This window comes from Octopus bimaculoides, chromosome 27, assembly GCF_046866305.1.
Source record: "Octopus bimaculoides isolate indiv1 chromosome 27, ASM4686630v1, whole genome shotgun sequence".
NCBI classification, from domain to species: Eukaryota; Metazoa; Mollusca; class Cephalopoda; order Octopoda; family Octopodidae; genus Octopus; species Octopus bimaculoides.
Genome location: NC_142954.1, coordinates 106,159 through 123,741, shown reverse-complemented (window position 1 = coordinate 123,741; position 17,583 = coordinate 106,159). Strand labels below are relative to the sequence as shown.

Below are 17,583 nucleotides of genomic sequence, written 5' to 3'. Positions count from 1 at the left end.
AGTACAGATGAGAAAGCTCTCATCATGGCGGACGCCGATTCGTTGTATGACATGAGTTCTGACTTGGATATGGATCAAAGCGCCGTCGATGCAGACGTAGAAGATGATGAAGTGTCTGGACAAAGGTAATTGATATTCTCCTCCTATTTGCTTTCCTTATTGGCTCTCATACATCCCCAGTTTTCCCATACAAATGCCGACGTTATACCAAGTCGGGGCTTTCAAAGCCCGACTCTCATCTTCTTTCTTCAATCGCAATCATCGTCTTTTCTTCTTCTGCGTAGACAAGAAACCGAACAATTTATATATATTTTTCTCGTTCTTTCTTTCTCCTAAATTTCCCAATTTATATTTCCATTTTCCTCCAACCTTCTTCCTCTCTTCCTCATTTATTTCCCCCCACAATGTCTTCTGCAACATTTCTCTGGTTTATTTCTATGTAAAACACTTTTTGTTTATTAACGAATTGCTTCGAAATCTTCATTAATATTATTAACAATAATGATTTATTAACACAGGCACGAAATCACTTTTCTGTGGTAGCGACATAAAGATTTATACCGTTGATTCAATAAGGTGTATCTGTAATTTACTGGGGCAGTTTTAGATTTCAAACCATTCACTCCCTCTCCTTCGTTTTCCTCCTCATGGAAGATATTTAACGAAGGAATTAAAAGAAATAACGACTTTGGTGCGATTTGAAATCTGCACTGGACGTAAACGAACTCAATATCGAGCAAAGCTTTATTCGAATTCCTATTTTCTTTCCTTTTTGTGCTTCTTTCTTTCCGATTTTATCGTAATTTGCTAATCAACCAACCCTAACCCTAACCCTAACCCTAACCCTTTAGACACGAGGAGCCGACATACTTTGCTGGGAGTTGCGGGGTTTTTAGTCAATAACTGAATCGACTCCCACCAGTAATTATTCGAGACGAAGGGCAAACATCACCTTCTCCGGTGAAATAACTAATAATATAGGGAGTTGAGGGCTTGTGTATGTGTGTGTATATATATATATATATATATATATATATATATATATGAATGTATGTATAACTAGAGATTGCCCCCCCTCCCTCAAACTTCGTTGCCTCATAACTTTCTGAAAAATGCATGTTTTTCTTTTTTTTTTTAAATAAATTTTGCTGAGATTAGATTTCGCGGGTCTAGATAGCAATTATGTTGATAAAATTCAGTAAAAAAAGAGAATTTGGTGTTGAGTTTCGAATCCGTTCTATCCACCCCACCCTTTCGGCCAACCCTACTTTCTTTTTTTTTACCACCAATTTGCGTAACTTTAAGCAATTTTCGCATTTAATTTTTGCCGATTTACATTTGAAACCTCCGCCTTACGTGGTTTACATTCTAGAAAACATATTTTTGCAAAATGTCATTTAAAATTATGAGTTGTGGGAAAGAGAATAATCCGAAACTCCTTATGAAAAGAGAGAGAGAGAGAGAGAGAGAGAGAGGGGTGGTGGTGTAATAACTGCGGGAATATAAAGGAAATTATATCGGTGAACACATAGTCACATACAGAGACATGTATGCATTCATATATATTTACGAATAATTATGTAATGATATTGCAATGAATTTTACAATTTCTTTTAAATGATCGTTTTATCAGATTTTTGGGGACTATATATATTTATATACATTCATGTATACATACATGCATCAGGCGGGTTTTATGTCCGTTCGGTGAGAGTTTATATCTCTCAATTACATTTAAAATCTACGCTTAAGCATCTAAGATTTAGTAGTAGTAATAATAATGGTTTAATTTAATAAAAATATTCTTAGCAGTTGGGTGAGTTTTGAAGGGTGGAGGCATGGAAAAAAGGAAAGTGTGGCGTTCGTGCCCTTCTCAAGAGCATCAGCAGCGAAGATGGGGAATAAAAGTGCTGGTTGAACACAGGGCGACAAATTCGAATTTTTAAAGGGCTGAAAGGTCTGTTCACGTCACCTCCCTTTTAATAACTGTAGCTCCATTATTGATGTTATATCTCTCTATACGTGCGTGTGAGTGCATATTTGCGTGTGCGTGTATATATATATATATATAATACTTTTATAAGATGAGTTGTGTGATAGTGACTTCGAAGTTCGCTTGCTAGTCTTCATCGGACTGTGGGAACTTCGAAGTCACTGTAACCACTGTGCAAAATGTATTGAGTAATCCTTCAGTTTAATATAAAATTGCTTTATTATAAACTCGACGTAAAAACAAACATATATATATATAGATATACATACATGTATGTAGATGTTTTAATATATACGGCATCGAAAAAACATCCGTTATATACCTATATACATATCCTCGCAGTGGAAATCATATAGGTACATGTATGTACATATAATCGCATATGCCCATGAATCACAGGCACTGAATGCGATCTTTGGTTTTGCTTGTACCACAAAAATACCTGTTAATACCCGTCTCAGCTCTTCATTTTACCAGAGACACTGTCTTCTGAGATTAAAACATTCTGTTCTCTTGTTTTAGTCAATTTGTTATGTCAAAATACGATGACATTGCAAATGAGACGAGTCGAGCGTCTTAAACTGATCAATATAGTGTCACGACCTTCTACATGTAGCAGCCAAATCACATTCTGTCATCTTTAAAGCGGAAGGACACCATTACACAAATGGGTGTGAAATATACTAGACAATGCTCATTGCCATATACTATAATAAAGTTTACAAAACGATGGTCTGATCAAGGCTGGAACATATTTGATTGTAGGTCTCCCCCATTTATTGTTGACCTGGAGCTGAACAATAACCAAAATGGATTTATTACAATTCTTTTAGATTTTTGATCAAAGGCTTCTCCAGATGTGGCCATCCCACATTTCTTTTATATATATATATATATATCAAGAGCTCTACCGTCCAATATCTTCTTTTAAGACTACGGCTGTGTAATTTGTGACGACATTGTGTGTGTGTGTGTGTGTGTTTACGGTCGTATCACGTTAAAAAAAACACCGGTTCTCGTCCGGTTGTCGAAGTTAAGCAACGTCGAGCGTAGTTAAATACTTAAATGGGTGGACCGCTCGGGTAACCTTTGAACTGCTTAGCAAAACTTTTTTAGGTGCAGGCATGGCTGTGTGGTTAAGATCACTTTGTAACCACGTAGGTTCGGGGGTTCAGTTTCACTGCGCAGCACCTTAGGCAAGTGTCTCCAGTGATAACCGCAGGTCCGACCAATGCCTTATGAGGGAATTTGGTTTGGTAGACAGAAACTGTGTGGAAGCCCGTGATATATGTGTTTGTGTTTTTCACCTCCCACCCAACCCCGCTTGACAACCAGTGTTGATTTGTTTACGTCCTTGTAACTTAGCGGCTCGGCAAAAGTAACCGATAGAGTAAGTGTCAAACTTCAAAGATAAGAACTGGGGGCGATTGGTGTTGCTAAATCTTTCGGTACTACTTAAATGCAGAGATCCCTAAAAACTAACTCTAACCCTACGGGACCTCTGTATTTAAGTAGTGCCAATCTTTCAAGGCAGTCCAATGACCCCCCCCCCACACACACACAACTCACAAGTCTGTGCTTACAGCCTCATTTGATTGTTGTTTACCCCAGTTCCCCTTGTGTTCAAGCGAGTGAGGGTACAATGCTCCCAACATGAATGAGACCCCCCAGTTGGTGTCAGGGTTGACCTCCAGCTGTTGCTCTTATTCAATTGCAGCTGTGAAGCTTTTGCATAAAAACACATTGCACCTTCCAGTCTGAGAATCACAACTAATCCATTGCCTGTTCATGTGTTTTGTCAACCTCATGGTCTCGGATTTAGTTCCACTGTGTGGTACCTTGGGCAAGTGACTTCTCTTGTAGTCCCAGGTCAACCAAGGCATTGTAAATGGATTCAGTAGATGGAAACTGAAAGAAGCCCATTGTGTATATCTTTTATTTGTTTCAGTCTTCAGACTACGGCTGTGTTGGGGCACCACCTTCAAAAATTTTTAGTTGAATGAATCAACTCCAGTATTTATTTTTTTTGTTTGAGCCTGGTACTTATTGTATCAGTTTCTTTCTCTGAACCATTAAGTTACTGGGATGTAAACACACCAACAGTGGTTGTCAAGCAGTTGTAGGAGACATAAGTATTGTGGGTCTACCCTTTTCATAAACACATTCTTGGTGTCTGTTGGCCACCCTGCGACACCTGGTAATACACAGGTCTAGGTTGGTGTTGATTTCCTGGCAGGTGGCCTCTGTAGCGAACCCACACAGTTGAGCAAAGTGTAAGGTTTTCTTCGGAATACCTTCTCTTTCTCAACACGCCTAGAAAAAGAAGTTCATGTGTGTGACATCTGGGGAATGAGGAGACCAATCAATGCTACCACATTGCATTGAGGAAATTGCACGTGTGACTTACATAATGAGGTGGTGCCCCATCTTTTTGGAATGAAATGTCACCATTGAGGGCACCACCTCCTTGCACAGCATGTCAAGGTAGTTGTTATCATTAACTGTCTTCTCTGAAAAAAGAAGGTCCAAAGACATTTGAGTATGCCAGACCAAGCTCCACAATGACATCTGGCTGATTCATCTCTGTTGCTGATGTCAAGTGGAACTTTTCTTAAACACAGTTTATGCTTGTTGACATGATCCGACAACTTGAAGCAGGCCTCATCGGACTGAACAATCTTGACAAGGAGTTGTGGGCTTTCGTGAATTTTATTCAGCATGATTTCTGCAAACTGCATCTGATGAGCCAGGCTATTCGCTGTTCGGTGTTGTGGGAGTTTGAGTCAGAATGACTTCAAGTTCAGTTTCTTTTTCTTCAGAGACCACTGGAAGACCAGCAGTCACCCATGACTACCAGCCTCCCTTCTCCATTGCCACTGATGTGATCCAAGGGAAAGGCAAAGGGGCCGATACAGTTTGGCACCAGTGATGTTGCGACTTATTTCTACAAAGTGTTGGATCACAAATCTGAGTTGATATCGAGAAAGTTAACACTATTAAGGTTCATGTCAACTGTAATTTTTAAGCCCATCTGTTGGAAGAATACAATAAGATTCTTGCTAAGGCCATCAAGTTCATGCCCTTTTATGTTATTGAAAAATTCAGTAGGTGTTGTTCTGTTTTCTCCTTGTAGAGATCACTTGAACTTAGAAAAGGAGTGACACACCATACATGTACACATAGGTGCAAAATGAAGTGGGAAAAAAGAGTACTTGAATACCAAAAGTGGAGTAAAATACTGTTTTATTAAAGCCAAAAATATATTTCACAAACTATTACTCAGAGTTTCACGTGACTGCTTATCAAACAGTTGTGATGATACAGACTGGTAAAGAAATTTTATAAATTGTGTGTATATGTAAACGTTTATGGTTACCAATTCAACAAATAAACATTTAAAGCTGATTGGGCAACTCTTTAAAAACAATAATAGTGTACATTGGGATGCAAGTGGGGGTCGACTGTGACAGAAATATATACAAACAATAGTTGAATTGAAAAACTTTGTATAAAAAATATTCTAGTAAAAGAGTAAACAAAGTAAAATAATCTGTGTCAAGAATAAGAAATAGCAAGAAATAAAAAACAAAAGCATAACAGAATTGGGACAAAAATAAAAATTGAAGATTAAAAACTACAACTGATAACACTGAGGAAATACGTTTAGCCATTCTAACCACAATTTTGAGAATAGATTGGATGTTTTGTTGATATAGAATAGCTTTTCATTAGGCTTGCGATTTGGCTTAAAAGTGTTAGATCACAAAAGTTAACACTTTTCCTGGTGGGCCTTTGTTATGCTGCTGTTGTTTGCCTTCGGCACACTGGTGTCAGGAGTGCTGATGTCTCTTTTGTTGCGTTCCTCTCTTCCAGCATCACTCTGGTTCTTCTCAGTTTCCATTGAAGTAGTTTGGAGTGTGTGTCACTGGCCTTTTTTTCTTTTTCTTTTTTTTGTGCCTTTTTCTGTTTCATCCTCCTTGAAAATACTGTTTTAGTAACTCAATGTGCAGTTTAATCAGAGCCTACCAATTCATTCTTTTCCCTTTCTATTTGAGCCATGGTTTGGTGAAAACCAAAGCACTTCAGAGTCTCTGTGATTAGATTGTTTGGTGGTGATTCTTCTGCTAAATCCCATGCAAGGAGCATAGTTTTTATTTCCTCAAACTACCAGTTTCTTTGGATTTTAAAAGCAATACTATTTTTGGTGTAGTTGGTTTTGCTGAGACGTGGAGGGTGGAGGGTGGGAAGAAGTAGACATATGCAGAGAGAGAGGGGTGTAAAAGTAGTCAAGAAAAGCAAAGTGATGTAAATGGAGATGAAGTGACAGAGAGAAAAAACATGTGATAGAGGAATGTAGAGATAGTCAGAGAGAGAGAGAGATGGAAATGGAAATGCAAAGACAGGTGGGGATAAGAGAAACTGATAAATTCATGCAGAGAGAGATGAAGAGGTATAAATAAAAAGATAGAGAAGAAAAGATGGGAAAAAATGTAAGTTAGAGAAATATATCAATGTAAATAGCAATGGAGACACAGCTCAAAGACATCAAGAAAAATTCAGTCTGACACCAAGCACATGTTAATAAAAGTATTTAGGAAGAAAGGCAGGAAAAAAGTGAATAATAAACCTTTCTTTCTCTTACCTTCAAATTGGTTAGATTAAAACAAAGCAAATTTCTCCATGCTTTGCCATGTACTTACCTAAATGTAAGATGTAAAATACATAATTCATTATTGAAAAATAGGAACAGATCTCACATTCCAAAATTTCTTGTATTATTTTAGCAATCTACAAAATTGCATACAAAAGTTATGTTTGTACAAGTTAAAATCTCATCACCATATTTCCAGAGAGAAAAACAGCATTCATATGTAGAGATCTAGTTATATTCAAGCAACGGGTCAAGTTGACCTTGATCTTTTGACGTCAGAAAATTCCTTAGAACTGTATAATGGTTGATTGAACTAAAAATAATTTTTTAGTTATGGCATATTGGCAGTAATAGGTTTCAGCAAGAGACCAATTAGATTTCAATTCAATCTAATCCTAACCCTAACCTGTGGAAGATGTAGGACAAAGTGGTGAAGATTGACCTAAAGATGTGGAGCCTGTCAGATGGGGGACTGAGATGATTGATGTTATGCTGCACTTGACTGTTTAGTTCAGCAGAATCAAGGTTTTGCCAAGCCCCCCCCCCCCAACTCCTTTTCCAATACCCACTCTTCCATCAGTCTTCTTTGTTACTCCATTTCCTTCATCTTCCCCTCTACGTCCAACTCATTCCCTATCTCTAATCATCTGTCACACTGTTTTTACCCACTGCACTTACCTGCACATCCATATTTTCTGCTTTTCTATCCCATTCTATCTAAACCTCTCACTCTCTCTCTCTCTCACATTCCAGATGGGCTTGCCATATATTCAGCTCTTCAGCATGACCCCTGCTCCTATTCCCCTATTCCTTCAGTCTGTAACCCCCATTTGAGGGCTCTTGTCTCGTGGATACTTGGTAACCTCACTGATGCCGGTGCTCTGTTACGTGCTTGGCATTAGGAAGGGCATCCAGCCGTAGAAGCCATGCCAAAGCAGACATAGAATCTGACTGACCCCTCTGACCCCTCTGTTCTTATCGAACTGTCCAACCCATGCTGGCTTGGAAAAAAGGGCATTAAATGATAATTATAGTTATCAGGAGGTGCAGGAGTGGCTAAGAAGCTTACTTCCTAACCACATGGTCCTGGGTTCAGTTCCACTGCATAGCACCTTGGGCAAGTGTCTTCTACTATAGCCTTGGGCCAACCAAAGCCTTGTGATTGGATTTGGTAGATGGAAACTGAAAGAAGCCCATCATATATACATACGTATATAAGCAAGTGAAAGATGTAACATTACTTGATATTACTGACAATAACAAATGTATATTCACAAGGTATTTTGTTCAGTGCTCTACCTGCTCAGCCATCACCATTCATATACTTATTTCTGGTTGTCCGACTCCTGCATACATAGAAAAGTGGACATTGAAACAACGATGCAACAATTTAAGTCTTGCAAGTTGCATGGCAACCTTACTACTGCTGGTGACCTGAAAAAAGCACCCTGTACAGGCTGTTAAGTGGTTGGCATTAGGAAGAGCATTCAGCTGTAGAAACAATGCCAAAGCAGACATTGGAGCACAATGCTGTCTTAGGGGCATTCAGTTCCTGTAAAACTCTCCAACCCATGCCAGCATGGAACATGGACATTAAATGTGGATGATGATTAAATATGTCCATGTATGAATGTCCAGAGCAACATAACAGAATAATAAAAAAAGCAAAGATTTCACTGATGTTTTAGAATTTCATTATAGATTCTACAGCTATTTTCATGGTGAAGCACTATCGTTAATATGACTGCTTAATATATAAAAAATACATAATTAGTTTCAATTTTGTGGATAGAACCATTTCATCAGGAAATCAAATCGAAATATCTGCTGCATCCAGTGGATGCTGTAAAATGGTTGAGGATCAAGTTGAAGAAACCATGCTAAAGGGGACACTGGAACAGAAAGCTGTTTTTGGACCCAATGGATCTTGTTGAACTGTTTATCCCTACTTGAGGACTTAGGTGATTCTCCCTTCAAGGTCATTCCATTTGTGACCTTATGCAAATGGAAGGTCACAGTGGAATACTTTGTTTAATTATTTAACACATAATCAGGGTTAGTTAACTACTTTTTTCTTTTTCTCTACTTTTAACAAGAAAGTTCTATCATTGGAATAAAAATTGTTGAAATTGAGAAAAAATATTATAAAAAAAAAAAGCAAAAACTCTTTTAGGGATTTATTAATTTTTTCATTTCTTCACTGATTCATAAAAATTCATTTAGATTCTCTCTCTGTTCCTCTCTTTCTGTTCATATCTCTGTCTACCCTGCCATTTCTCCTCCCCCACTGTTGTACTACAATTAGTCCATTGTACCGAGATAGCTGGGTTACTGTTCATGTCTCTAATGCATTATTATTATTTAGCTAAGCTGACTTTTTAGCTAGCTGGCTAGTTTAATTGTACCTTTCGGTAAAATTATCCTCTGTTGCGTTTTTGTCTTTGTTGTTGACAATTGCTCTCTAACCATTGTCACATGGTACACACACACACACACACACACACACACACACACACACACACACACCTCCACCACAGCCTGTCCCAACTGACCAAGTCTAACAAAAGCACTTTAGTAGACTACCATTGTGTTGAGTGTGATAGGTCCTTGCTAAGTTCTGCACTTAGTTTCTGTAAAAGACAGCTTGGAGGGTGGTGCCAGAAATAATGTCCAGACTACGACCACTGTGGCAGCAATAGTAATTTAATGTGGTGTGACTTTTTGTTTTCTGTTAATTACTCTGCTAATCTGCTAATCTATTCTTCATTAGTCAGTGCTCTCATAAACCAGACAGGACTCTAAGCAAAAAGGACTCCTATTTCTGTTATATCTTGTGGATGCTTTACTACATTATTGTCTTTTGTTAGAATTGTTTTCTTCCTAGAAGATGGTGTATTATAATTTCACAGGCAAGTAAGTGGCCCATTGTTTTAAATTGTATTTTTATATTAGCATAAACATATATGGTCTTATAAATCTTGCTTAAGTTCCAGAAATATATATATATATATATATACATATATATATATATATATATATATATATATATATATATATATATATATATATGTAAAGTAATCAGCAGTTTTTAGTATGATTTATGCTATACTTTGCTTAGGTTCTTCATTGGCACTTTTCCATAAGACTGGTTTTGTTCTCTCAAGAATAACCAAAATCTAACTGTATGTGTTGGGGTGTATAATGTATAATAGTCCATGTGTATTCAAAATTTTGAAGACATAACAGTATTCCTGTGTCAGAAGATACAAATAAAAGGGTTGCACAAAGATGAGCAGATGGCCATAAACCACACCCTCAAAAATATGTGTATTTCTGTGTGTGTATATGTAAGCTCGTTAAAAAAATATACACCAGCTACAGAAGTAGTATGAATACCAAGAGGTAATATTTATGCCCACTTTGATGAACGTGGATGTTCTGTTAGAGCAAACTATACTTCCTCACATGGTGTCTTGTTCAATATAGTTTGTTCTAACAGAACATCCATGTTTAACCTGGTAGCATTCAGATTTTTCTGTCAAATGTAAGGCTTATGTATTCACACCATTTTAAATTAATCATGCATTATTTCACGGCTTCCAACTCCTATTTACCACTGATTACTCTTATCCCTGTTTATTCATTCACAGCACTCACCTCCAATCACTCCCATTTTCCCCTCCATTGCTGATTCTCTCATCGCCCTGCTCATCTCTTCACCTTCTATATGACACCTTGAGAACATGTCCTGGTACCTTGTCACCACCTCATTTATTTCTCTTTGTCGTATCATTCCACCTACTTAAAACCCATGTAAAATGTACAGTTATTTGTTTCCTGCTCTCCATGCAAACATGTCCCGGCTACTTGTTCAATAGACTGAGACTTTATTACCTCATTTGGAAACAAGTCATGGTTTGCAATTTTAACAGATTTCCACTGGGCCAGTTATTGGGTTCATTGGTGCATATATCCATTTCCAGTATACATTAGTAATACATACACAAATACATGGATGGCAGCAACACAACAGAAATTGCTAAATTTTACTGACAAGATACAGGTCAGCCTTGGGCTGACCTGTGCCAAGGCTGAAAATTGGTACATGCTGTAGGGATTGTACAATGGGAGCAATCCCATAACCACAAGTTTCTGGCCTTGTGTCTATGTTAGAAATTATGCAGTTTCTATTGTGTTGATGCCATAAATGTTACTGAGCTCACCCAGTTCTGGATCTTGGCAGGATTTGAAGGAAGAATGCGACCAATTTGTGAATTGGCTGAAAGTTTTTGGAGCATCAGATGAAATGCCTTATTGCATTTGTTCTGATACCATTGTGTTCTAAGTTCAAATCCTACCATGGCCTTCTTAGGTGGCAGACTTAATCACTCCATTCGTTTAACACCATCACCTGTTACTTGAGATCCTGTTGCAGAGTCCATTCTGCTACAAGTATTTATGCAAGGTCTTTCGTTTGGAGGTTTTCATGCAGAATGGACAAATCTGTTTAATTCTGCCTTGGATTTTGTGAACAACTTCAAATCCTCCATAAATAGCAGGTGATTGAGCTTTCCTTCACCACTTCTCAGATCATCATCATCATCATCATCATCATAGAGCACCAAGCTGTCAGAATAGTTAGCAGTGCCTCATCTGTCTTTATGGATTCTGTTCAGATTCTGCTGAGGTTGACTTTGCCTTTCTGCTAAAATAAGTACCAGTTGAGCACTGAGGCTGATGTAATTGGCTTACCCCAGCTCCCGAAATTGTTGGCCTTGTGCCAAAATCTGAAACCATTATTATTGTTATTGTTATTATTATGGATGTTGGGAAGTCAGGCTTGAGGACACTGAGGGTTCAATCTTAGAGGCCTCATAAAGAGTCGAGAGCATACCCTTCCCCCTTGATTAACAATATTTTGATCTAACATCCCTTGTGTCTAGATTTAAATTTTTACTTTTGTTTGTCATTACAGTGCTGAAGCAGCAGCTCGTAAAAAGAGCAAGAAGAAGAAACGTAAGCAAAAGGACATTGAAAGATCCAGCGGAGATTCTGATAGCCAGGTGTTTGCTGATGAGAAAGAACATAGAATTCCACGGATTGAGGGCAAAAGTGATCAATCACAATCAGGAATTGAAGCTGATTCGGAAGGAACAGAGTCCAAAAATCAAGCCCCTCTTGACAAGGATGACAAAGCTGTTACAAAAGATGGTCAACCAGAGAATTCCAAGGTAGGTTGTTGTTGTTGTTGTTGTTTAGATCCTGCTCTGCACGAATCCAACAAATATGCTACTCTGTGACCATCTTGTTCCCCTGTTCTCCAGCAGTGCACATTGTGGACAAGCATGTAGCATAGCTGCATGGCTCAGTGGTTAAAATGTCGGGCCCACAATCATGAGGTAGCGAGTTTGATTCTCAGACTAGGCTGTGTGTTGTGTTCTTGAGCAAGACACTTTATTTCAAATCGTCTCCCATTCACTCAGCTGTAGAAATGAGCTGCAATGTCACTGGTGCCAAGCTGTATCGGTCCCTTTGCCTTTCCCTTGGATAATATCTGTGGCATGGAGAGGGGAGGCTGGTATGCATGAGCGACTACTGGTCTTCCATAAACAACCTTGCTCGGACTTGTGCCTCAGAGGGTAACTTTCTAGGTGCAATCCCAGGGTCATTCATGACTGAAGGGGGTCTTTACACTTTACCCTATATATATATATATATATATATATATATATGAAGGCACATAGTTCAGTGGTTAGAGCATCGGGCTCACAATCATGAGGTAGTGAATTTGATTCCCAGAGTAGGGAGTAGAGACTTCACATGACTGCAAGGAGTGGGGGGGGGGTATGCACTGACTGGTAAAACCTAGGCATATAGAGGGTGTGGGGGACAACAAGATAGCAATGATACAGTGAGCAGGGCAATGAGGACAGGACTGGGGAGCAAGAAATAAACATAAGCATAGTGCATGGAAAGAGGAAGAGGAGAGATGCAGTTTGGTTTTTTGGGATAGGGTTTGGGAAAAGTTTTATTGTTGTTACATGTGGGCGGAACTCTCAGTGCTTCTAGAACTCAGTTTCACCAAAGTGAAGCATCCATGCATAAAAATCAAAAAATCTCAGTAAGTCTTGTTTGACTCTTGCTAGCCTGGGAAAAACAGACATTCATATGTCACAGCCACATACCGTATCTTTGGGACACTTATTCCATCTGACATGTGGCAGAAAATTTGAAACCAGGATCATATATATATCATCATCATCATCATCATCATCATCGTTTAACGTCCGCTTTCCATGCTAGCATGGGTTGGATGATTTGACTGAGGACTGGTGAAACCGGATGGCAACACCAGGCTCCAATCTAATATATCATGTTATAAAAAAAGCGACAAGCTGGCAGAATCATTAGTACACTGAGCAAAGTGCTTTGTGGCATTTCGCCCGTCTTTATGTTATAAGTTCAAATTCTGCCAAGGTTGACTTTGCTGTTTATCCTTTCAGGGGTCAATAAAATAAGTACCAGTTGATTACTGAGGTCCATGTAATCAGCTTACTCCCTCGTCTGAATTTGCCATCCTTGTACCGAAATCTGAAACCATTATTATTATTGTTAAAATTTCTAAAACTTGAAGAATTTGGAAAGGGGCTTCTATTGAAATCAGAAACTTTTATATTTATTTGTTGTTGTTTATCCCCAGGTCAAGTCTGAACGAGCAAAGCTAACATCAAAGACACGTCAACGATGAACGTTCCTTTTTTTATCTTGACTACATTATTCAATGTATCACTCCGTTTTTAAGACTTTAGAGCGTGATTTGAGGGAGCTTTTGCTGCTGTGTCTAGCAAGTTGAACAATGACCTAGAAGCGTCCTTATTGGCTCCTAAGTTGAGCTAGTTTCTGGAACACAAGTAAATGGTTTTTATGTAATAAAACTATAACTTTTGTTTCCACAGATCTTTCAATGTTGTTTATTGCAGTTAGACTTCATTTAACTTCTTTTGAACACTTTAAATATTTTAACAAGACAAGGACGTATCTGTGACCCCTTTTACAAGACCCTGAAAACTGATGGGAGGAAGTTGTGCTCAGACCAGTGACCTGGTCCAAATACTTACAACAAAGTGGACTCCTTTAAGGCACCTAAAGGCCAGGTGCTGGTGCTCGACCAGGCAGGCTTTCTACCCCACAAGAAGTGGGATGATCCTTCCAGCTGGCTTCCGCTTAGTTTCCAAATACCAAAGCTAATATAGTAAACATCTACCTAGGCTGCTTTACAGTGGGTTTGACCCTGAACCATGCAGTTGTGAAACAAACTTCTTGACCACACAGATTTGTCTGGGGTTACTACTGAAAGGGTCAGTTTAGCTCTGCTTGTTGTCCATTGTGCTAATGGACCAATTTTGTGCACCTTCCATCTTTAGTCTAACTTAATCATCTGTTAATCACGAGTCTCTGTTTCACTGGTTTTAAGCCCTAATTTCTCTACTATTGAAAGGAAGAAGGGTTCTCCTGTCTAAATTATTACATGACAAATCAATGTAATTAACATATTATTAGCAATTTCCTAATTAATTCATACTATTATAACAGATTTGCTCATCCTCATCCTCCTCTTTTCTCATCCTCATCATCATTCTCTGCTACCACATTATACATTACTAAATTACTCTCTCTTTCTTGCTCACTCTCTCTCTCTCTCTTTCTCTCAAATACCTCATTATATATTACTGTTATTACCCCACCTCACTTATTTCTCTGCCCCCTTCTCTCTCTCTCTCTCTCTCTCTCTCTCTCGCGCTCCCACCTCATATTATATTCTCCTGACTTCCTGGAACTCAGACTGCCTCATGGGCCCAACAGACAAAAGGCATTGCTCTTGCGGATGGTGTGGGAGATGCCCTGCAACAGCCACTCTGACTCACAGCTCCTGTACTTGCAGATAGCCATCTCCCCATCCCTACCTCGATAGCTGTGAGCAGGGATATGGTCTGGCGGCTGAGAACGCTGGAGGTCGCTTATACCACAGGCTCATCCATAAGCCTGTCATCATTTAATGTCCACTTTTCCATGCTTGTATGATTCAAATGAAATCTGTTGATGCAGATTTTCTAGAGCTCCTTGACTTTCATTTTGCCAACCCTCACCCATTCTCAAGAAAGGTAACATTTTCTCAAGTCCTTCCTACATGAGCAGCACAATGGCTGGACATGATTTCACAGAAGACTGCATATGGACATCACCATTTGTGTGGTAGTGACATTCATTTATAACTAGCAAGCGATGTCATAAAAATGAGAAACACACACACGCATACATGTACATGACAGGCTTCTTTCAGTTTCCATCTACCAAATCCACTCAAGGCTTTGGTTAGGCCAGTGCTGTATTAGAAGACCTTTCGCTAAGGTGCCATACAGTGGGACTGAACCCCAAACTATATGGTGAGGATGTGAACGTCTTAATTGTAGAACCATACCTGCACAGATACAGGTGCTTATCGGAAAAATTAAAATAAGAACTGCAGTTGTAATCCAACAAGACATCCATCACCTTTTCATTGCTGCTGCTAGTTACTCTAGTGAACTGTATCACCCTGTGATACTTAACAGGGTAGGTATTTTAGGTAAACTGGACCTTGGTGACAGATATAACACAAATGGTTGTGAGTGATGTGAGGAAACTAAATGTTGACTTGAATGAATCGATGTAACAATACAATGCAAAAGTGGTTCGCTTTTATGCCGAGACAGCAAAGAACAGCAAGTTTCAAGACGACTTGTCATTTGATGCTCGTTCAGTTTGTGTGGTACCTGCTCGTCCAGCTTCTTTACCGTGCTGATTTGTTTTAGATGGTCCAATACAGTTGGAATCGAAACCTCAAACCTTGCATAGTTTGAGATGTATCTGCTTCCACAAGTTTCCAGCTCATCATTATCCACCTTGGTCCAGCTCTACCATGGGGCTGATTTTCAAGAGTAAAATCACCAAACCAGATCTTCTCAAACCATCAACCTACAGTGCACTCATCCGCCACATTTTCCCCAAACCCTTCACTGATGTTTCGAGGTGTCTGGGATGCATTGGTTCCACGACAGAACTCATTCATAAAGAACACAAATTTTTGATCTCTCTATGGGTTCACAAAAATCGATTTACAAGACAAAACTCACAATGTAATCAGACACCAGGAACTGCATTTTGAAAAGTGATGATGTAGCTCTTCAATGTTGTAAAACAAAGAATTGGCAGCACAAAACATTAGAGTTAACAACTGTGTATGAGAAAATCGGACATTTCATTCATAATGACTTGATATATCCCAAATTATATATATATATATATATATATATATATATATATATATATATATATATATATATATATTAAATAATAGGGGTGAAAAATTGAATATTAATTCGATTAATATCAATTTAAAACCAGTGGCCTAGCAAATTGAAAAATCTGAAGATTCAGAAAAATTATATTACATATATATAAGAGGGTTGAAGATACAAAATATAAAGATCTTTGTATTTTGTATCTTTTCATTTGAATTTTCTTGAGAACAATCTTTGCTTAGTGTTCAGACCATAGGTGGTCTTCTAGCAAAATGGATGTCCACTTAGTGGTCACCCCTCTTATACATATATATATATATATATATATATATATATATATATATATCCACAGTTAGGGAATGGAGTAGACAAAATCCAGAATTTTGAATTTTTATTTGCATACACAGCTACCCCAGCTGCTAACTGTGAACTATCAAAATAACTTTTTACAGTTTATTGAACTTTGATATGGGGGAAAATTTCCAACCTTCTACGTCAATAAACCCCTATTGTTTCTGATAGTTGTTTTTTTATACCTTCCATGGACTGCTCGAAGCTTACTGACTTCCTACACTTTGATCCTTGGATCATACCTTTACACACACACACACACACACACACACACACACACACACACACACATATATATATATATATATATATGGTATTCTGTTGATTGCAACGATGAGGGTCCCAGCTGATCTGATCAATAGAACAGCCTGCTTGTGAAATTAATGTGCAAGTGGCTGAGCATTCCACAGACACGTGTACCTTAATGTAGTTCTTAGGGAGATTCAGCACGACACAATGTGACGTTACTGGCCCCTTTGAAACACAGGTACTGCTAATTTTTGCTATCTTAGTGGACTGGAGCAGCATGAAATAAACTGACATGCTCAAGAGCACAGTGTGCTGCCAGGAATCAAACTTGTGATTTTCCAATTGTGAGCTGAATACCCTAACCACTAAGCCACTCGTTTTCAGTAGTTATATAGAATTTGGTGAATAGTTGTTCTGCCTAGTCCCAAGTATTTCAAGTGTATGTTTATAAGTCTGTCTGGCTCTGAAAGCTTTGTGGTTATCAGGAGTGTGGTGGTGTTTAAAGGGACACAACTATGCTAGCTTTAGCCAACAAGCCTCTATATGGATGTACAACCTGCTTGAAATTGCAGCCTATCTCCCTTAAATCACATCTTACTATCTTTAAAAAAAAAAAAACCCTAAAAAATCATGGGTAATTTAATCTTCAATACAAAGTAAACTGTATGGCTATGACTCTAATGTCTTTTATCATAGATCTGTTGTTTGTACTGACTTGGCACGAAACACTACCAACTCCAATCAGCCAACAAGGAATACTCTACTTTGCTCTTTCTCAACTATTTTTCACCTTTCATTCTTATTTTACTAAGATGAATCCTCCTAAACATTTCATGTTTAAAGAATCATATTTTAATGACTAAATATTAGGAATTGTATTTAAAAAAAAATTGTGAATTGTAGAAGTATAACCAATTTATTGCAGATAATTTTAACAAAATCTTCTATGGTCACTGCTCTACATGGTTGCTAGCTTTGCTAGAAATAGCAGCCAAATC

The 17,583-nt window shown here is 38.3% G+C and overlaps 1 protein-coding gene across 1 annotated transcript in view; it reads left to right on the top strand.

Moving 5' to 3' along the window:
* Positions 1–17,583, top strand: part of LOC106875636 (glycylpeptide N-tetradecanoyltransferase 2) — a 33,318-nt gene continuing 15,735 nt past the window's right edge. Inside the window, exons 1-2 of the mRNA XM_014923866.3 lie at positions 1–125; positions 11,620–11,875. Coding sequence (XP_014779352.2) covers positions 25–125; positions 11,620–11,875 — 357 coding nt within the window. The 5' untranslated portion in view covers positions 1–24. The remainder of the gene's footprint in view (positions 126–11,619; positions 11,876–17,583) is intronic.